Genomic DNA, 23,752 nt, shown 5'->3' on the forward strand with positions numbered 1-23,752 from the left:
CGGAGGGACGCGATTACGCTCCAACAGAAAATGAAATTTGTTAAGAATGGGAGATAGAGGGGTACGCGGTGGACGCTGAGACTCACCAACAGGGTTTAAATTTGTCAAGAATGGGAGATAGAAAGGTGCGCGGTGGACGCTGAGACTCACCAACAAATTAAATTGTCAAGAAGGGGAGGTAGAAGGGTGCGCGGTGGACGCTGAGACTCACCAACAGGAATTTAAATTGATGTGCGGGGGTACGGAATTACACTCCAACAGAAAATTAAATTTGTCATGAATGGAAGATAGAAGGGTGCGCGGTGGACGCTGAGACTCACCAACATGAATTTAAATTGATTTTTGCCAAGAATCTAAGTATTTCAAGAGAATGAAAATATACTCAAAACTTGGTGGACTTACAGTCTCCTCTTGATTTTTGAACTTTAAAAGAAAGAAAATAGTGATTTTTCTTTTCTTTCTTCGGAAATGCCCAGCGAAATTCGGAACTTAATCCTTCTACTGGTTGCCCCAGCGTGAATCATGCTCAAATGAACCAGTGTTGTGTCACATAATTTTTCCTGCAAAAAGGAGAAAAGGAAAAGAAACAACTTTGACAAAAACACTGCCACCACCATGTGATCCCTTTGCCTTGAGAACCATGTAAACATGAGTTTCAATATCGACCAATCGCTCCCTTAGATTCAGCCGACAACCCTTCAAAACCTTTGCAACTGTCAAATGTCAATTGTCCGTACTTTAGTATCATAGGACCTTAAATTTCATGACTCTTTAGAGATAAATTATAGGGGATTGTCTTTTGAATGAGACCCAAAATAATAAAATAAAAAAAAATAGTATTCATCATGCAATAATGCTAATATGAAATAAACAATGATACACAATAAATAAATAAAATAGCAAATAGAATAGTAAAACAAAATTGTTGAATTTTTGAATAAAGGCCCAAGGATCAAAATTTGGATTTGTGTTTAGAGGATGGCCTTTGATGAGGAAAAATGCTCCATCTGACCCTTTCGTAGTCATCCATTTTGGAATTCATTGTCGACAAAAGAACAACAGTATGAAAGAGACCCAAATCAACATAGTCACCAGCTTTCAGACCTCAACATCTTATTTTCTGTTGCTGATTCTCTTGTACTCCAAAACCCTACCTCAGCGCCCTTTTGGGTTTTCACTAAGGTTACCCCCACCCCTTTTTTCTTATTTTTTTCTTTTTCTTCTTGTTTTGTTTTTCCTTTTTTCTTTTTTTTTCTTTTTCTCTTTTTCTTTTTTCTTTTTTTTTTTTTAGAAGGTGCCCTTTCAGGTTTTCACCTAGAGACATAGACAAGATAAATTTAACCCCAACCGTATCACTGCAGTCATGCTCTGATAATGAATAGCATCAGTGAGACAATCTTCTCTGACATGTTTCAGAAAAGTTTGTATTTACATCATTTGCTAGTTGATTAAGAAAATTTTTTTTTTCAAAATACTGCAGAAGATGAAATTCGGCAAAGGAAAGGTTAAGGCTTGAAAGGCTTGACAGCGAATCATATGATGGGTTTGCAATAATTTGAGATAGCATTCTTTCAAAACTTACCCCGATCTAGGGTGAGAAAGAGATAAAATTTGCCCCAGTTTAATTCTGGCAGAGATAAAACTTACTCTTCCTTTTTTTCATATTTTCTTTTTTTTCTCTTTTCTTTTACTTTTTTTTGGCTTTTGCCCCTTTTTTTTTACTTTTCCCTTTTCTTTTTCTCTCTTCTTTTAACTTTTTTTTTAAAGAAACAAAATTGCCCCGGTATAGGGGTTAGTGATCTTAAGGGACTGCCAAGCGAGAAAAAAAAAATGTGGTTATGAAAAGTCAAAAGGGAAAACAGATTAGGGATAAGACATCGAAATGGAACAATGAGAGGAAGTATGCCTTAAATCCGTCTCTTGCAGTATTTTTTAAAGAAAATTTTTATAATCAAATGAAAAACTTTTTGCACATGTCTGCATTGATTGGTTGGGGAAAAATTTGACCGTCCATTTCCATAAGGATAAGCGCTCCTCCGGATAGCACTTTCTTAACAATGAATGGTCCTTGCCAATTGGGAGCAAACTTCCCTTTAGCCTCATCTTGCATTGGAAGAATCCGTTTCAAAACCTTATCTCCAACTTCAAACAAACGGGGCTTAACCTTTTTGTTGTAAGCACGGGCCATTCGTTGCTGATAACATTGTCCATGACAGACGGCATTCAATCTCTTTTCATCAATTAGAGACAACTGCTCCTGACGTTCTCTAACCCATTCAGCTTCTTCTATCTGAGCTTCCATCAGAATGCGCAAGGAAGGAATTTCAACTTCTGCAGGCAGGACTGCTTCCATTCCATACATAAGAGAGAAAGGAGTTGCACCAGTAGAAGTTCTGATGGTAGTTCTGTACGCCATTAGTGCATAAGGCAGCTTCTCATGCCAATCCCGGTGTGCTTCAGTCATCTTACGAATAATCTTTTTCAAATTTTTATTTGCAGCTTCAACGGCTCCATTCATCTGAGGCCTGTAAATGGCCGAATTTCGATGTTTAATCTTGAACTGTTCACATAATCCATCCACCATATCATTATTGAGGTTCTTGGCATTATCAGTGATCAACGTCTCTGGTACCCCAAAACGACAGATGATATTATTTCTCAAGAAATCCGACACCACTTTCTTAGTCACATGCTTATAGGATGCGGCCTCAACCCACTTGGTGAAATATTCAATCGCCACTAAAATGAATCGATGCCCATTTGAAGCAGAAGGATCAATAGTTCCGATCACATCCATTCCCCAGATCGAACATGGCCATGGAGCAGTCATACTATGCAATTCTGTAGGAGGAGCACGTATAATATCACCATGCATTTGACACTTAACACATTTTCTAACAAAATCTACACAGTCATGCTCCATGGTAAGCCAAAAATATCCTGTTCTCATGATCTTCTTAGCCAGTAGATGCCCATTCATGTGTGGCCCACAAACCCCACTATGCATCTCTTTCATCATATAATCGGCTTCCTCTTCATTGATGCATCTCAGAAGGCCCAAATCAGATGTTTTCTTGTATAGCACTTCTCCATTCAAGAAGAATCTTGATGACATTCTGCGTAAGAAAATTTTTGCAACAGAATCAGTATCAGGAGGGTAGGATCCTGTTTTCATGAATTCCTTAATATCCTTGTACCAGGAGCGACCATCAGTGACCCTTTCTGTAACCAGACAATGCGCTGGCCTATTCTGAAGTTGAATCTGTATAGGTTCAATCACCAGCTCATCTGGATGTTGGATCATCGAAGACAGAGTAGCTAAAGCATCAGCAAAGGCATTACGAGTGCGGGGAATATGTCTGAGTTCCAAATTCCTGAATTTGCTGGCCAAACTAAGCAAGTTACAATGATACAACATAATTTTTGAATCCCGAGTTACCCACTGTTTAAGCGTCTGGTGCACAAGTAAATCTGAATCACTGAATGCTATCAGATCCTTGATCTCCATGTCCAATGCCATTTTCAATCCAAAAATACAAGCTTCATACTCAGCCATGTTGTTGGTACAAGGAAATCGTAATTTGGCAGTAGCAGGATAATGTTTCCCTTCAGGCGATACTAAAACTGCTCCAATTCCAGCTCCAAAAGAGTTTGACGCACCGTCAAAAAATAACCTCCATCCAGGATACTGCTCACTCATGTCCTCAACCGCTCCAACGAACAGGATTTCTTCATCAGGAAAGTAGGTATGCAATGGCTGATAATCATCATCTCTGGTAATCATCATCTCTTGGATTTTCTGCCAAATGATCCGCTATAGCTTGACCCTTGACTGCCTTTTGTGTTGTGAAGACAATGTCGAACTCGGAAAGGATCATTTGCCACTTAGCCATACGTCCCGTGGGCATCGACTTTTCCAACAGGTATTTTAGAGGATCAGAACGGGAAATTAAGTAAGTGGTATAACCGAGCAAATAATGTCTCAACTTCTGAGCTGCCCATGCTAAAGCACAACAACTTCTCTCAAGGAAAGAATAGTTGGCCTCATATGCTGTAAATTTCTTGCTCAGATAGTAGATGTCTTGCTCTTTTCTGCCAAACTTGTCATGCTGTCCCAGAACGCATTCGACAGCCTCATCAAGAACAGACAAATACATAATCAAAGGCCTCCCTGGCTGAGGTGGCACTAAGATCGGAGGATTTAACAAATAATTCTTGATCTTATCAAAAGCCTGTTGGCAATCTTCATTCCAATCCATCGGCGCATTCCTTTTCAACAATTTGAACAAAGGCTCACAGGTAGAGGTTAACTGTGCAATGAATCGGCCAATGAAATTGATCTTTCCAAGAAAACTTTTCACATCTTTTTGACTTTTTGGAATGGGCATATCTCGAATTGCTTTTATTTTCGCAGGATCTATCTCTATACCCTTTTTGCTGACAATAAAACCTAATAACTTACCATCCGGAGCTCCAAAAGCACATTTTGCAGGGTTCAACTTCAAATTATACCTCCTCAATCTTTCAAACAGCTTCTTTAAATCAACCAAATGGTCCCCGACCTTCTTGGATTTAATTATGATATCATCCACATAAACCTCCATCTCCTTGTGAATCATGTCATGGAACAAGGTAGTCATGGTCCTCTGATAAGTGGCTCCAGCATTTTTCAACCCGAAAGGCATCACTCGATAACAAAAGGTTCCCCATGGGGTGATAAAAAAGGTTTTCTCTCTGTCTTCTTCTGCCATTAAGATTTGATGATACCCAACAAAACAATCACCAAAAGATTCAATTTCATGTCCAGCAGTATTGTCTAAAAGAATATGAATATTTGGCAAAGGAAAATCGTCCTTCGGACTAGCCTTATTCAAATCTCTGTAATCAACACATACTCGCACCTCACCAGATTTCTTAGGCACTGGCACAGGATTCGATAGCCAGGTGGGATAATGAGACACCATGATTATCTTAGCATTGAGTTGCTTCACAACTTGTTCCTTTATCTTGAGACTCATTTCTGGTTTGAATTTACGCGGCTTCTACTTTACAGGTAAAAAATTTGGATCAATTGGCAACTTGTGAACCACTATATCTGTAGAGATCCCTGGCATATCATCATATGACCATGCGAACACATCTTGAAATATCATTAAGAATTCAATCATTTCCTCCTTCTGTTTCTTATTCAAATGAATGCTGATTTTAACCTCTTTAACCTCAGTCTTGGTGCCAATATTGATGATTTCTGTTTCTTCTAAGTTGGGTTTGGATTTCTTTTCATACTGTTTTAAATCTCTGGAAACAGACTCAAATTCTTCCTCATTATCGCTCTCGTTTTGAATTTCAAATTGCATGATTTCAAGCTCATGAGAGATATCGAGGTTGCAGCCATCGAATTCCAAAATGGTGACATCCAAAGGGTCAAAGGGTTTTATTTGTGGCCATCTGAAAATGAAATAGAACATATGTAATAAATAAATAGAAAATACAAGAGAAATTGCCCATTTCATTAAATTCAAAATGCATTGAAACTTCACAAAAGGCCAAATACACAGACATGATCGCCATTTAAAGACATATCATCCATTCCAATCAGTTTTCTTCAACAAAACAAACAATATAAACTGAAATGGGAATAAAACTTCAGAAATTAAAAGTAATTTATTTTAACAAAATCTCCAGACTATCGTGCAATCTAGATATGAATCTAGACAAAAGACAATCCCCTTAAATTTACCGAAATTCCCTTCGAGAGGGAAAATAATCAGCAGTCCAATTTTGAATGGCTCCCTCGATAATTGGCAAAAATTTTGAATTCTCTGATGGCTCCTCTTCATCAATTGCCCCGACAAATAATTGAGATAGGTCCACTTCAATTTCCTCCACAAAATTTTTTGTTTCTGGCACGATCACTTCTGATGGACGAGGAAAAGTGTGATATAGCGGCGGGATATTTAAGGCAGTTTGCTTGCCCTTCTTTTCAGCTTGTTTTCGAGCTTGCATTTCCTTTCTATCCTTAGCAGTCGGATTAAATCCCAATCCAAATGTATCCTTCTGCGTCGGGATATCTATTGGCTCCAAAATTCCTTGTAATTCTCTCCCAAGACCTTTTCCTATTTCGTATCCGCCTCGGATCATCTCCCTCGCCATCATAATACTGGCCTCTGGCAAATCTGAATGAGTTAGCGACTTATCCCTGGATGCCCATCCCACAGAGACGATGTCAGCAACATGATGAGCTGAAGTTGGATTCCTTTGTCTGTTTTCATCATTGAATTTTGCATCAACGATCATGGTACAGTCATCCTCAGCAAACACAGTAATGAGTTGATCATTCGCAATAAACCTCAACATTTGATGCAACGAAGATGGCACTGAATTGGAAGCATGTATCCAAGGTCTTCCAAGCAAAATATTGTAAACGCTGGAAAAATCCATGACTTGGCAAGTAACTTGGAATTGAGCAGGGCCTATCTCCAATACCAGATCTACTTCACCCATAGATTCCCTTTTTGAACCATCAAATCCTCGAACCACAGTTGCAGATGGACGGAGTTTAATATCAAGAAATCCAAGCTTGGTGAGAGTGTTCCATGGACAGATATTCAACGCTGACCCATTATCCACTAAAACCCTCGGTAACAGCTTTCCATTGCAACGGACTGATATATACAAGGCTGTGTTATGCCCGATCCCCTCTGCAGTCAGATCGTCATCAGAGAAGGTAATATGATTAGCAGCAAGTACATTCCCCACGATGTTAGAAAATTTATCCAACGGAATATCCTTAGGGACTTGAGCTTCATTCAGAATTTTGAGCAATGCTTCTCTATGTAGCTCGGAGGTCAAGAGAAGATTCAGAAAAGAAATTTGAGTAGACATCCTATCCAATTGCTCCACTGTTTTGTATTCACTTCTCTTCAGCATCTTTAAAAAATCCACAGCTTCCTTTTCAGACACAAGAGGCTTGGGCGTTGAAGAATTATCCTTGGCTCTGAATTGAAAGCCGATTTCGGAATTTTTCGCAGCTTTTTCAGACCTGGCAACAGTAGGTACCTCCTCCTTCAAGCATTTTTTATCTCCAATCAACAGACTAGGTTCCTCGTAGTTCCATGGTATCTCTTGCAAGTTATTGACAGGCATTTGTTCTGGAAATTCGAGAATAACAGGCTCTGATACATCCCATTCAAAAGATGGCAGATCCAGAATAAAAGGAACTTTGTTAACCTCGGAAACTCCCCCTTCTGCTATGAATGGCTCCTCTTTTTCAAACACAAAAGATTTCAAATTTTCCTCGACATTATCCTTAGTCATGGACTTTTCAACAGGCGACAGTTTTCTCATTCTCGCATGGTCAGCCTCTATCACGCCAAACACTTCAGTTTCATCTACAATGTACTGAGTGGGATCGACACAATCTTCATCAGTGATGATAACTCCCACAGTGTTCCCATGCTCAGGTAAAGGATTCTTACTAACATTCGGTCCCTGCTCTCCCTTTCTTCTAAGAACGATGTCTCCAGAATCAATCATATCCTGGATCTTATGTTTTAGAGCCCAACAATTGCCAGTGGTATGACCTGGACTTCCAGAATGGTAGGCACAGATTGCTTGTGGATCATAACCGTCAGGAGGACCTCTGGGATAGAGTTTGGGAGGAACAGTGCTAATTTTTCCAACTGCTCTTAACTGCTCATACAATTGATCAATGGGTCGGCCCAAATTGGTGAAGGTTCGGAATTGCCTTTGCTTTTTGCACTTCCCTGGTTTGAAAAGGATTTTGAGAAGGGTTATTATTTTGTAGGGTTGGTCTGGGATAATAACTGGGACGAGAGTGATTTTGAAAGATAGGTTGTGGAGTCGGAGGTAATGGTGAGGTATTCAAATGACTTGGTCGGGAATGATGGAGTTGGATAGTAGCGTGGTAGACTGGTTGAGCGTTGGTGTAATACGAGTAAGGAACGGAATATATGGGATGGTTTCTGGGTCTAAAAGACGGGCCTTGATCCCATATAAAAGCAGTTTCTCCTTCTTTCTTCTTAAATTGGGACTTTTTCCCAATGTTGCTTTGATTCTGTAAAGCATCCAATTGCAACTTCAATGCCGATACATTAACAATCTTCCCTGCATTGACAAACTCGTCGTATTCCTCCAACTTGTTAATAATAGCGGCAAATGAACTTCCAATCATGCGAAAAATCTCTTCAAAGTAGGGTAGATCATGAGTCTTGATGAAAGTACGAACAATCTCCTCCTCAGTCATGGGTGGCTCCACTTTGGCAGCTAACTTTCTCCACCGCTTTGCATAGGTCTTGTGATCTTCCGATGGCTTTCTTTTTGTACCCTCCAGTGTTGTTCGTGTCGGTGCCAATTCACAATTAAACTCATACTGCTTCACAAAAGCTGTTGACAGATTTAACCAAGTTTTTACCTCTCCAGATTTCAAATTTGAATACCAATCTAGAGCGTCCCCCTCTAAACTTTCCGGAAATAGATGCATAGGCAAATTTTCATCATCCACTGGCTTACCTAACTTGTTGGCAAACATCTTAAGATGCGTTTTGGGATTTTCAGTTCCATCATATTTGCTGAATTTGGGAGTTTTGAATCCCAATGGTAGCTGAATATCTGGGAAAAGACACAATTCATCGTAATCCAACCCACCATGCCTGCTCAATCCTTGATTCTTCTTCATAAAATCATCGAATCGATCCAATCTTCTCAACAGATCTTTGTCAATAGGCACAGGTTGTTCTTCTACCGCCGCCTTCCCTTGAGATGCAGTATCCAACACAAAAGGTGCTGCAACGTGATGGTGGGGTTCCTGAGGGTTGGGGGGAACGTTCAGATTGGTTTGTGGATGGGTTTGAGGTATTTGGTTACTGGTTGGGTTAATCAGTATATAATTCGGATGCGTATAGGAAAGGTCTGAATTTAGTTGGGTAAAGGTATTTTCAAGGGGATTAGCAAAGGAAGGAAGGAAAGTTGTCTGGGCATTGGATGTGTGGGGTGGTTGATTGTCTTGTGCATGTGGGTGGTTATCGACAGATTCTCGGTCGTTTGGGACACCACCACCACTATTGCTTGTTACCAACTGATCAATGACACGCCTCTGTGCGGCCATTTCAACACTTAACTCATTGAACTTATCAACTACCTCACTTAACTGAGCTCCCAATGCTGTGAAATCCGGTGTCGTAACCATAGCAGATCTTTCCGAAGTTTCTGGCATTGAACTCATGTTTACAGGCTGTCTCAAGGCTCTACTTCGAGACCTGGTGATGATGGGATTTCTTTGGGTAGCTATTGTGAGAAATACCTGATAATGGAGAAAAGAAACTGGTTTAGGAATGGATTTTCTGTCAAATTGCTGTAATTTATTCAAGAAAAAGAAAAAGAAAAAAGAAAAAAAAAACATAAGTTAGTAGATATTTAAATAATTCGGATGCATGTCCTATGGGGGAACCCTTTTTGTGCCAAGGGTAGGCCTAATATGATGCAACACTTTCGGAATGAGACCCGTTGATCAAACCTGTTATTGACAATCATTTTGTGAAAAAAGAGAGATTGCAAAATACCAAGTACATTTGTCTACATCATGTCACAAAGGCGGCTTCGTACAAGGTCACCAAAATTTTCGAGCCTATCTAGTACAGAATCTCTAGTTTCTCTAGCATACGGAATCTTGACACGTTCGGCTTGATCATGTAATTTCCCACATTTCCGTTTCATCTCTTGGCGCTCTTCTCGTTCCTTTTCATACAACCTTTTGTTTTCCTCTGCCCTTTCCTTGTGTGCCTCGACGGATTTCTTCAACTGTAGAACCTCCTTGTCCTTGGCTTCAATGATGGCTTTCAACTTCTTGAACTCCTCATATGGCTTACATTGCAACTCTTGCGTGATGGAGTTTCTTAACCAACTCTCATATTGGGAAGTTGCTACACCTTTCTGTTTGAGTTCCGAAAGATAACTAATGCATCTATCATCGGATATTGTTCTCCAAGCTTCGGTGATTTGGCTCTTCATAGGGATCTCTTTTGGACATATTCCCTTATCAAAAAAAACGGTGACTTCACTCAACTCAGATGCAGACGGTATTCCCTGGATGCGACCTAGTTGTCTGAGAAACCTCTTCGGGGTATATGAGATGATTCCTTGAGTGCCCAGCAAAAGAACACATTCTGACACCTTAGTGCGAAGTACTGGTTTAGAACAGTCCGTCCAATCCAATACCCACCTAATGTCATGATCTTGCAACATTTCCAAATAATCCAAATATTCGGATGCGTTCTTCGGTAGACCCTTTTCGTTGACTCTTTTGTGATGTGTAACTATCCAATTGTATCCAACTACCGGCAGGCTATTGGTAATAGATGATCGTCTCCTGAAATGCCCCATGGCCCATATATGCAGAACCAAATTCGCCCCATAAAAGAACTTTTCTCCCTTTTTGTAACTGTTACAGGCTAAAAGAATGTCTGCGAGAAGGGTCGGGACTATAGAGCATTGTTTTTCCTGGATTCCCAAAAAAAGATCATTCACAACTTTTGCTAATTTGAAAGCTATCTTCTGATCCTTCCTCGGGAAGAAATAGATCCCAGCCATAGCTACTCCATATACTAATGGTCTTTTATGCTCCCATATGTCTTTGGAGGTGAACGCAAAATCTTTCACATGCCTCTCAAACCCATCGCGTGGTGCAAAACGTTCAAACAGAATATTCACGGCGACGCCTTGGTCTGATCCTCGCAATACCGACTCTTTCAATCCTATGATCTTGCAAAATTCTACCTTGTCTGAAGCGGACGGAAAAACCAAGGCAGTTCCATGCATAGGCAGATTAAAGAGGCCAGCTACTTCCTCGAGTGTTATAATCATTTGCCTATTACCTATTCTAAAAGCAGAACATTTTGGGTCCCAAAGATGCACTAAAGCCTCTACCAAATAGCCGTTGGGTTTATTTCCTTAAAGTCTCCAATCGGTCCTAAATATTGGGCTACTTGATGCAATTCACTGGGTAGCATGAAGGTAGGCCATCTTTGAATCTCAGTCGGTGGTATCAACAACTGATAAATTCGGCGAGGGCAATCCATCTAAAATGGAGAAAGCAGTTTGTCAATTACCTTACCTACGAGTCTCATTCCTCCAGTTAGGCGATAATTTAAACGTGCAGTCCCTCCACGGGAAAAACAAAGGTTGGCTTTATTCCTAAACGGGATTCCCTACGTGGCGTTCCCTTTTTAGGGTTTATGCATGATGCCATTTTATCAAAGCGGGTAAATATGAAATGTAACCTAAAAGGATCCCCTTTTAATTGCTGGGGTAAGCCTAAAATGATATGTTATTATGCCATAAATGCAATACATTGAAATTTAAACGTGTCATAACAGGGTGGCTCCAAGAGAGTACCATGCCAGGACTCTTATTTTCTAGGGCTTATGAATGCAATGGAGACAAAAATCAAGAAAAGTTAGTTCAATCAGATAAATACACATAACACATTGTAGCAAAGCAATACACAGAGATAAAACAATAAAATGAAAAGAGGGGTTAAATCCCTCCCCTCGTGAATAGTGTCCCTAATAGGGTAAGACAAACTCTACCCTAGGTAAACTATCATGGATGCATGAGGTATTGGCTCATTAATGCATCTAGACTCGATAGGTTTTAAGGTCCCCGAGCCTTCAGATTTAGAAACCAAAGATCATTACTCCCAAGATTTCTTGTCGGTGGCTTGAGCGATTCCCCAAACACCGCTACGCACACATCGTGTCACGGCTACGTGTTTGAGTGAATCTATCAAAAATCCTCAACTTTCGATTAAAAACTAAAGGCTATCAACCAAAAGTTTAAAATGGAAGATTGAGTGACCCCTCGGAATATGCTACGCACAGATCGTGTCGCGATCACACGTCCAAGTGGGTCGCCTAATCCTAATATGGAAGAGTGGCGTGACAAGCCACTAAAGAAAATAAATGAGGGATAAAAAAATAAAGTGTATGCACGTATGCTAGTGCTCGATTTGGAGGAGAGGGATCGAGAACCAATGCAAGGTTCTAGGGTAATATTCCCCACCCCAAATGCAAAGCGCGATACAAATAAGTAAATAAACAAAGGTAAATAAATAAATCATTCATCACATACACGAGAAACGATGAACGAATACGAAAGTAAAATGCAAAACATCCTAAAAAGGAAAAAAATGCAACCTAAAACATCCAAATATAATAAGTGAAAGGGTTAGAAAAAGAAAAGACCACTAAACCAAGTGCTCGGACTCTCTAGCTTCCCCAGTGGAGTCGCCAAGTTGTCGCGCCCCATTTTTTCGCGATGAAAAAAGAAAGAGTTTATAAAAAAGATATGATTTTATTTTAAAATAAATGAAAAAGGACCAAGAATTAGACTTAAAAAAAATGCGACAATTTGGGTCCAAAAATTTAGTCTAAAAGGGTTTTTAAGAAAAAATAGGAGTCGCCACTTGGTATGGAGTTTTGGTGTACCAAGTCACCCAAAAAATATTTTTGACAAAAATAAAATAAATCAAAACCCTTTTTGACAACTCCAGGTCTTTGAAAACAAGAGAAAATAGGTTCGGGAGTCACGGTTGAAGAAAGGGAAGGCAAAGGTTTAATTAACTCAAACCTAAGGCACCCTTTCAACCTAATCTAAGCTAGTTGCTGGTTTAGTCAAAAATTTTCTTAATCTAACCCTTAAATTTATCACATTTGGATATTTTCTATATGGATGCAAATTTAAAAATAAAATATCGAATGGAACAAAATATCCATTCAAGGGTTTAATTGATATCAATCGCATTAATTGCGAAGGTCAAAATAATTCCTTGAAGGGATCACGAGTATGCAAATGATGAAATTAAAAGAAAATTAAATAAAATAAAAGAAAATTAAATTATATACATAGGTATAAGTGATCAAAGAAAAAGGAAAATGCAGCATAATGGGTACGGGAGACAAAAACTCGTGACATAATAATTTTACACGGGATCGATGGGGTATTTTAAACTAAAGAGTTATAATCACCCATTTCCCATGTTCAAAGAATAATTTTCCAAACATGAACGAGCAAATGAACTAACTTAAATGAGATGCAATTCTAAATAACAGGATTAACACATGGAGGATAGGGGGATAATAGATAATAGGGAATATCATGCAAATGGGAAAAGATCCTAAAAATAAAAAATAGGGTTAATTCCACTTTGTCCCCCCAAACTTTGGACGATTATCCACTTAAATCCCTAAACTTCAAAATGGGACACTTAAGTCCCTAAACTTATAAATATCTCCCACTTAAGTTCCTGAACTTATAAAATGGGACACTTAAATCCCTAAACCCTTATAAAATGGGACACTTCGACCACCAATGGCATTCAGGATTTGTTAACAATTTTTCTTAAGTGGGAGGTATTTATAAGTTTAGGGACTTAAGTGTCCCATTTTGAAATTTAGGGACTTAAGCGGGTAATTGTCCAAAGTTTGAGGGGACAAAGTGGAATTAACCCTAAAAAATATGCATGAAAAAGTAATGAATATCACACAAAATGAATTTAATGCATGAACAATCTAAGAGCCTAGCGTTGGACTAGCTCATTTCTAAAAGCCCTTACTAGCATTGGACTAGCAAGTAAACGGAATGAGAAGCCACAACTAGCGTTGGACTAGTGTGGTAACGTCATGCATTAACAATACATAGTAAAATAAATAATACGTAAATTAAAACAAATAAACATGTAAGAGCACGTAGCACATAACATGTGAGCATAATATCTAGATGCAAATATCCTAAAGAAGCGAGTAAACACGTAATCACACAAGCATGCAATCACACAAACAAATAAAAACAAATAGAGACTTAACTATTACATTCGGGGCCCTAACTACAATCTAAAGGGGTAAAGAATAAAAATAATAATAATAATAATCTAACTATTACAATTTGGCATTTAAATGCCTCTCAAATAATCAAAAATTAAATTAAATAAAATTAATGAAATTAAAAACGAATAATAATAATAAATAAAAGAAAAACACTCAAAACATGTAATTGCACATAAAACACGTTGGAGCACATAAAAGAATTTAAAATAAAACAAGAAGATACCTCCCTTGAAGTAGTAGCTAATTGGGTTTGGTTTTACCTATTTAACTCCAAAATTAACAAAATCATCAAGGCACCAATTTAATCAACAAATAAATCATAACAAATGGAAATAAACATGAAATCAATCAATTGAAACACTTAAATGAAGTGTAATCAATGATTCTAGGAGAAAAGCAACTTCTATTTAAGCAATCAAATCTGTTAGGGATCTAATTGCAAAAATAAACAAAGTTTTGGGGTCAAATTAAAGAAAAATAAAGTTAAGGGACCTATTTGTAATTAAAATAGGGACATAACTGAAAGAAATCAAAGGTCTTAGGGTCACAGTATACTTAATGAAAAGTACAGGGACCATCCTACAAATTCGTTGACCAGATACTTGACTAAACAGGCCGTTGGGCCATTTTTCTTATTTGTTTGGGCCGAAAGCTTCCTAGCCCAACTGAAAGCCCTAAGAAGACAAGCAGGCCAGCCTATCTTTGGTCCAAGCGAAACCCAGCTAAAAATATATATGGGTTTTATTCCCAAAGCCCATATCAACAACCCAGAAAATAAGTCATCAATTCATTTGTCAAACCCAACCAACAATTCCAAATCAAATCTCATCTTATTTGTGAAAACCCAACAAGATAAAAACTCAACTAAAAAAATACTAAACTCTGATTATGCATTAAATCCCAGAATTAATCTACTTAAAAATGCATTTAAACATGGGAAATAGGATCAGAACTCAATAGGGCATAAATGGTTCAATTGTAAAAGTTTTTGGGCCATATTAGAATTAAGTAAAAGTTGGGGGATAAATCTGAAATTGTTTCAGCTTATTCATGCAACCTTCGAAAGCTTTCTTCTTCCACAACAATTCAGCAGATCCTCTGCAACTTTCTTTCCTCAACCCAGATGCATTTATGCCAAGAAAACTCAAACAAAAGCTAACAATTCGTCAACTAAATTAATACAAAGACCTTAATCCATTTTTTCAACAAAACTTCATAACAAACATTCCATTCAAGAGATCCAAAGCAACAGAAGGCAAAACGAAATGCAAAGAAGACAAACAATTGACTTCAGCTTTCATCTAAAAAAAACTGAAACCTAAAAATTTTAATCAAAACAAACAGAATCTCATCTAAAAATCCTCCAAAAACATTTGAGTAATAAATTTTCATACACATAAGCTTTACTAAATCATGAAACTTGTACAAAAATAAAACCCACAGCATCCAAATCCTTCTGCAAATGTCAGATTGAGCAAAGAAAAGTTTTGGCTTACCTGGAAATGCTTCTGGACTGGATTTGTGTGAGCAAAAAAAAAACCAGATGGAAGCAGCTTTGAGCGAGGTTGCCAGTTGAACCAGGTGTGTGGCAGCAACGATTCTGGAGGAAAGTCGGTTGAAACGTCAACCTTGTTGTGGGTTTTGCTGAGGAAATTTCTGCGTTTTTCTTTTTTTCCTCCCTCGTGTTCCTTTTTATTAGATCCGTTGCTTTTCTTTTCTTTTGCCCCCTTTCCCCACCTTTTCTCTCTTGCTTCTTGTCCCTTTTTATCTTGTCCAAGAGAAAGTGCCAATAATAGAAGCCAAAAGCTCCTTTTCCTTCTTCTTTTGCTTTTTTTCTTTTTGCCTTTTTCATTCCTTCTTCCATTCGTTACTGGAATTGTGTCCGCCAAAGCTTGGTCAAAGCAAAATTTGGTGGCCATCATGATATCTAAACATCATGATGGCCAACGCCACTTCCTCTTATCTTTTTTTCTTTTCTTTTTTTTTTAAGAAACAAACCTGGAAATACATATATATAAAAATGTAAGAAAATAAATAATTCAATAAAAAGTATTCATGAAAAACATTAAAATTTTAACAAAATTTTGGTGTCTACAGTGTTATCTTAGTTGTCTAAGCAAATGAATTTTTTCTCCTTGTGTGCTAAGTAACTTAGGGTGTATATGAGTGATGGTTTAAGGGGGAATTGGCCTAAAGGTGGTTTGCATTTAGTGATGGTTGGTTGATATTGCTTTAGGTGTCTAAAGGAATTTCGAAAGGAATCCCGGTGCAGAACAACAAAGGACTTGCTTGCTCGTTTGCTTTTGGCTTTGGTGAGTTTAAAGTGCATGTCTTGTCTTGTTGCACACTACTTGGATCACTTCTTGTTGATTATGTGAATTAAACTTATTGAGACGAGTGTGTGCTTTATCTCACTTGTCCTTTCTTGCTTGATTTGATAATTTATTTGCTCGTACTTGACAATTATACTTGTACTTGTGCTTGACCTGGCATCGATTTGAGAGCAATCTCATAGACTTAGACTTGATCTTGGGAGCCCCAGAACCCAATGGCTAGCCATTCAACTCAAGCCAGCGAGAGTTTGGTTAAGGGGTTTGGTGAACTTTGGACTCGTGTACTTGACCTGTTTGGATATACTCGAGTAATATCACATCTTGTTTGACATGTGGGCCCGGTAAGGAGTATAACGGTGGACGAAAATTCATGAAAAGTGGGGTTCTACAGACTTGTTATTTGCTTGGTTGACGGAGTGTCAATATTTGGAAATTGTGGTTCAAGAGTATCCTTTAGTGATTGTGCTTTTATTTTCTCTTGTGCTTTTACATAAATATTATGGCTGCCTTTTATCTACATGTTATTAATGCTAGTTGTACTTGTTTGTTTGTCTGCTTTTCTTAGCCTCACAGAGCATTAGCTCACCCCCTTAAGTTTGTTTTTCCTTAACAGGAATTTGAAGTGGAAAGATTTTGAAGAAGCTGGCCTTGGATATATATTTTGGTCTGATTATGGATGTAAATGATTTAACTGACCTTTTGGTAGTTATATTTTTGGGAAGCTTGATGTAATTTTTGGAAATATTATGATGAAGAATTGAATAACTTTTGAAGGAAGAGATTTCTTCTTTATATCAGTTTCTTGTTGGTTGAGTAGTTCTAAGTTACAAACTTGGCTTGTATTGAATTCTAGCGACAGCTAGGTAGGCGGCCCATCGAAACCTTAGGGTTCACCTCGTCACAGCATGCATTTCTTACAATATTTTCCATTTTATACTGATAACAGGCTACAACTCAAGCAAACAGCTCTCAGTTCCTTCCATTTTCTGTCCGATAGTGTGAGGACCCCAAAAATTTTCTTATTTTAATTTATTTTATTTTACCTTTTCGAATACATTTTTGTTACTTTACCGTATTGCCTTCATTTTCTAGATATTTTTACAAATGAGTCAAGGTTTTAAATCATTTTCGTTATATAAGTTAGTACATATTAATTTGTAATGCATTATGGAAATAGGACCCACTAGTGAGGTGCGTGCGATAAATTTTTGAAAATTAGAAGGAGTTTTGTGTAAATGGACATTATTTTATAAGGTATTAAGGGATAACTAAAGGTTGGTTAGATATTTTAGTGATTAGAAGGCAACAGGATGAGGATTAACCCTTGGATGCTATTTGTCATTAAGGCCTTGGACCTTTATCTTTGACCAAGACTAGTTTTAGTTTTCATCTTGGAAAAAAATTGATCAAAAATTTCATTCCCTTTCTTTCCTCTTGGCCGACCTCTTGGAGAAGAAAAGGAGAGAAAATAAACTCCATTTCCAACCTAGAAATTCTTGCTTGAATTTTGAGATCTCACCATAAGTTTCCAATCCAATCCATAGGAAGTAACTTTAAAGAAAGAGGAAGACCTTGGGTCGAGAAATTTGGGGAAAAAGAAAGTTTCGGTTGCTCTTCTTCATAGGATTAAAGGTAATCATGTCTTGAAACCATTTCTTCTCTTATTACTTGCATATGAGTATGTTTAGGGCTTGATTTTGGTAGTTTTCATGGAAAATTTCATGGGTTAAGTGGTGGCTGGAAAATTTCAACTTTGAGTGATAAATTTCAGCCTTGATATGATGAGTTGAGTTTGGCTATGACTATTTAGCCTTGACATGTGATTTTTCCAACTTTTATATGCTTCTTTGGCTTTATAATAGAAATTTCCAGTTTGTAATTATGAATTTCAGCCTAGGGTTTAATTTTTCTAGTTTGAGTAGGTGATGGTTATATGCTATGTATATACTTGATTTAGTGAATTGTTGGCCTGGTATGTATATGCTTGATTTGAGGTTGTTTTTGTGGTAAGAATGAAGCCTTGAAAATGGCTGAAAATTAGGAAAAATAAGGGGAAGTGCTGCTGAAAATTTTTCCCGTAGAAGACTCAGAGCAGTTTTGGGAAATTTGTTATATCTTGGTGTAGAAAAATCCAAATTGACTTTCACTTATTGCGTTTAAAACTAGATTCAGAGTAAATTCTACCGTGAAGATTTTAGAATTTTTCTCAATACCTATGAATTTTCAGAATTTCAGAGTAATATCTATGATTTTTCAAAGTTTCCTGAATTTTCACACCTGCTCTGTTTTTCTACCTGATGAAGTAGCAACTTGAGACTGGGATTTGACTGATTTATGGATAGAATCTTACAAATATGTATCTGGAAAATTGTAGTCCTTTGAGTCTATTTTCCAACGGTATAAAGTTTATAAATTTTGAACTTAAGAAACTTGCGATATGATTTTTCATATAGTATTGCGGAAAACTGGAGAAAAATTCTGTTTTCTAAACTTGTTCTTACTTTCATTTCCAACTTTAAGTTGGAGTTATTAAACCATTTTGAGCTTGATTTTATGAGTAGAATTGAGGTTTAAATGAAAGAAAATGGATTTCTTCAAATCATTTTAGAATTATTTTAGGTCGGACAATTTCCAACTTTGTATTTTGAAATTTTTTTTTTCTAATTTCTTCAAACATTTGACTATAATTGATGCTCTTGTGCTCCAAGTGACTTTTGCGACATTGATTTAGTTAGCACATGAGGTTTTCTCCTTGATTACAACAAGAAAATATTATATTTTGATAGGTTTTACGGGCATAAAACTTGTAAATTGATGCATTTTCTAAATGAAGTTTTGAAACCTCAATTTCTTCATATATTTTGGCTTTGTATTGCTAGTCTTTTAATATAGTATATGACCACATGACTTGAGAGAGTTCAAGAGGACGAACCAGGGTTAAAGTGAAGGATTGCAATTGATTGGTGAGTGTTCCAACTACATGTTCCATGTTCATTGTTGCTAGAGATTTGCTAGACACTTGATTTGATATTTCATAAGCGATTGTATACTTTATCGCACTTGACCTAATTTGACTAAACACTTGATATGTCATTCATGCATGTACAAGTAACTTAATTTGCATTTGACCTGTATATTGACTTGAAATACTTGAAATGCTTGAAAATGTGACTTGGTCATGGCTAGGCGAGTGTCTCCTTATTCGTACACGACCTCCATGAACTTGAAATAATTGATCCTGCGTGCGGACTTGCATGTTTATGCGCATAGTTGTTGTGACAGCCCCACCTCACCCTAAGGCGAACTAAAGGATTCGGCGGACCGCCTGCCAAACTCTCGCCGGGATTTAGTCGTACCTCAATCAAAACCGGAATAAAACCACAAAATAAGTATAACAACAATCCAAAGTTTAAAGCAAAACTTATATACATTTCTATCTCCAAAAGGGAGTACAATCTCAAACATACACAGGTTCTCAATTCTTCATACATTCAGCCCGTGCCAAGCGCTAGGGCGAGAACCATTACAAAATCAAAGAACTAGACTAAGTTAGTCTATACAGAGCTCTCGCCCTTGCTCGCATTCCCCTGTTAAGGAAACCAAAACTAAAGGAATGAGCTAAAAGTTCAGTGAGGTTCCGAACACATAACCAAACAATAAAACCAATGCATTAACCATAGATAACCAATAATTCAAGAAACATTTACAATGGAAAGCAATAATAACACATCCATTGAAAGGATACGGGCTCACAGGGAGCTATTCATTCGTTCGTTCATTCATTCTCCTGTCATTCCCTTATTCTTTCAATCATTTGAAAATGCATTTTTGATAAGTAAAACCCTCCATTGGCATTGACATTCGTTCATTCATTTCATTCACCCCCTCCTGGACGTTGGCCAGGTTCTACCCGACAACAAGGTAATACTCGAGTATACCAAACGTTCACCCAGGGTCACTATATTGCCCGACCGAGTCCGCTTCTGGCTCGAGTCGATCGGTAACGAAGGGCAGGGCCCAATTCAGCCAAAAGACTTACATTCATGCACAAGTAATATTTTAATCATTGAATCATTGAATCATTGAAAATTTCACATTCATTTAGGTCGAGTGCGACAAAGTACACACTCGCCTAGAAAACTCGTTTTGGCAATCATTGAAAGCACTTAACACATTATCAAACAATAACAACAAGCCATGAAGTCAAGGAAAATATAACAAACAAGGAACACTCACCTATTTACGCAAAATAACGTCCAAAATATCCTTCCGGATATTACCCTCAGTCACCGATGAAATCTAAGATTAAACGAGAAAGAATATTACAGTTCATCTAGCAAAACAATTAAGTGAAATCGAAGAAACCCGACTAATTACGAGTAAAACGTATAAAGATGACTTTCAAGTGAAAAGAGGGTATTTGGATCTGTGGACGGAAATAACTAGGGTTTCATAAACCAAACACAAAACTAAACTCAGAATAGTTATAAAATTTCCGGCGGAAAACACTTGTACCAAAGACAAATCAGAATCCAACTAGATAGGCTAAGAAATATTATTTTTCAGAATCGTTTATGTAGCTCAAAATCGATATATAATCAAGTAGATATTATATAACAAAGGTCCTGATGAAAATCATGTGAAAAGAGGACAAAATACCTAAGAAAATCCTAAACCACTCCTCTTTATTTTGGCAAGAAATAAGTAATCAGTTGATGGTGAAAACTGGATAGTTGTAGCTAGGCATCACGTTTGAGAACGGTTAAAATGGTCACCACCTTTCTCAGGTGGAAAAGTACAAGTCCAGAAGAAAAGCGGTTCATTTATTTCCCTATGAGAGGGTCTAGATAGTACGAAACGAAATAAGTCCAATTTGCAACAAAAATCACATTTCCGAATCCACTTTAATTCACTCAATTTACAAGAAAAGAAACGGATAGCACTTCCCCTAATTTTCTTCACTTTCACCCTACAATCAAACATCCATTCTCATAGCAATTTAACCACAATCACACATACGGTTAATAAGCAATAAAATACATTCAATTAGGCCACAATATCCTTCAATCAAAGCAAATGAGAAGCTCAAAAGCCAACCATAAGAAAACCCCCAAATTAAAACCCTAGAACCGGAATTTATCTCCTCAAGCGGAAATTTTCCGCAAACAATCGCAATTGACGCCTACAAGTTCCATTTAATACCATCTCAATCCATCAATCCAAGGCCAATCCATGATTATCATATAAAATCAGAAAAATTCCCAATAAATTAGAAATGGAACCAACTCCACTTAAAGCCATGAAATCATCCACAATATAGCATATTTAACCACTACGAACCCACCAATTAACCAATATTAGAACCAAAAAGGGGAATTTCTTAACAACTCACCTTATGACTCAAGAAATGTAAGAACTTACAACTTCCCTTCCAAAAACAACTCCACTATCACCTTTAACCCTTCTTAGCTAGCACTTGTATGGAGTAGTTTGAAAATCCAACGGTGAAATCTTAAGATTCGAGCAAAAATTGAAGCTAGGAAAATAAGAACTTTCTTTCTTCTCTCCAAGACACACGGCTGAGCAAGGGAAGAAATGAAGATATTTTGGGTCAAAAACAGTATAAAAAGGAAGAAAACAGGCGGTCAAAGTTGGTGGCCACCTGTGCCACGTCACAATCCGGCTGAAATCTGGCCGGATTTCTGGCCGGATTCCAAGCAGAGGAGAAAACCAACAATCCGGCCATGAACTGGCCGGATTTGGCCCTTCACCTTTTTCGCAAAATTTTCCTTCTTTTCCTAGTGCAATTGCCACGCTCATCCGTACTTCCAACACGTACGCATATATACATATCTCTCACACAAATACACTTAATATACACAACCACACCCTTATATATATAATGAAAACTTCCTTAGAAACATGGATAGCAAAGTTTCACTTGAATAAAACAACGGAAGTGAAAATAAACAAAAGGTTGAGAAAATGTGAAAATTTTAGGGTTCTCACACTCTCTCCCCCTTAAGAAATTTTGTTCTCGAAATTTTTACCTTCATTTGCTTCAGACGGGTCCGGAACTGTTTGGTTGTCTAACGCATAAACTTTTGCCGGTACACTTGTTCGATTCCTTCTTTCATTCGCTTGTTTTGTTTTGGCTCCATCCAGTTGCGGAGTACTACTTCACGTGACTGTCTCCTCGGATAGTTACTAACTTGATGATCACCACTTCCGGCGGTAGTGTATTGGAAGAACCTAGTAAATCGATAGCACCTTCTAAAGTGCAGAAAGTGAACCCGTTACCCTGCCCACCATGGACATTAGGGGCTGTAGATGAAAGGTCTACAAAAGGAAGCCAAATCGGACATGAGGAGATTTCTCAAGAAAGCCAAAAGATGGCTTCTCACTTGACTTGTGGCTACTGTGGAAAGGCCAATCACACCGAGAATGACTGTTGGCGGAAAGGGCGGAAGTGTTTGATTTGCCTCCCTCCTTTCTTGGACTAAAGGTAGAAGGTACTTCTCGTTAAATTCTCTTATAAAGTTCGCCCACGTCCATATAGTCCGTTCTCTTTCCCACTTTGCTTTAATCACATTCCACCATGCTCGGGCCGGTCTTTCAAATTGGAACACAGCAAAGTTTACTTGTCTTTGTTCGGTGTAGTTCAAAACTGCAAAGATGTTGATCATGGCTTCCAGCCACTGTTCAGCTACATCAGGATCAGACCCTCCAAGGAATTTCGGAGGAGCAAACTTCTGAAACCTCTCAAGAGCCCGATCTTCTGCTATTTCAGGGTTCTGGGGTTGGTTCACGGGCATTTGACCTTGTTGATCTACCAATCTTGCAAAGATATTCGTCATTTGTTGTATTGTCGTTGCCATTTGATCTCCGGCTTCAACTCTCGGTCCTTGTCCTTGCTCAGCCGATATTTCCCTTTCTTCCCTTGGTTCCTGAACTCGCTTAGCTCCACGGCCACGTCCACGTCTACGACCACGTCTCCCCTCCATATTTTTTCCTCTCTCTTTTCTTTTCTTTTTTCAAAAGGTAATTTAATAAATAAACGCAGTAAGCTGATTAAAATGACTAAATTCTAGCACACCCAATATACAAATAAACATATACATACATAACACACCACATGTCAAGGAAACAGATGATTAAATACACAAATACATATCAAGTTAGACAGATAATCATATACACAAATACACAAACTAACGTCATGTAGTAACAATATAAGGCAAATCAAACGAAAAGGGTGATGTCGTCCCAGTCTCAGTTAAAATAACCCTGTCCGGTCTCTCACGTCACTTTCTATCCAACTAGACGTCCGTTGACATCTTGTACTCATTCTAGCCAAACAAATCCTATTCATGTTCCCAAAATGCAAATCTCACATACTTAGCATCGTCTCAACTCTAGAGTACTCGGACACGAGAATCCGAAATAAGACAATTCACATCTCGAGTTGGCTAGTCCCAAGAGTAAACTATCTACAATCGAGATTCCTACCTGACGTAC

General features: G+C 37.9%; 1 protein-coding gene across 1 annotated transcript; it reads right to left on the reverse strand.

Annotated features, from left to right (window-relative positions):
* Positions 1–1,951: 1,951 nt before the first annotated feature.
* On the reverse strand, positions 1,952–23,238 carry LOC113771516. Its single transcript, XM_027316092.1, is given in 9 exon segments — positions 1,952–2,366; positions 2,475–2,831; positions 2,919–3,606; positions 3,661–3,775; positions 3,777–5,448; positions 5,741–7,766; positions 8,005–9,322; positions 9,658–10,897; positions 22,994–23,238. Coding segments are annotated over 9 exon segments (8,076 nt in total).
* Positions 23,239–23,752: the final 514 nt, after the last annotated feature.

Source organism: Coffea eugenioides, chromosome 5 (genome assembly GCF_003713205.1).
Source record: "Coffea eugenioides isolate CCC68of chromosome 5, Ceug_1.0, whole genome shotgun sequence".
Taxonomy (NCBI): Eukaryota; Viridiplantae; Streptophyta; class Magnoliopsida; order Gentianales; family Rubiaceae; genus Coffea; species Coffea eugenioides.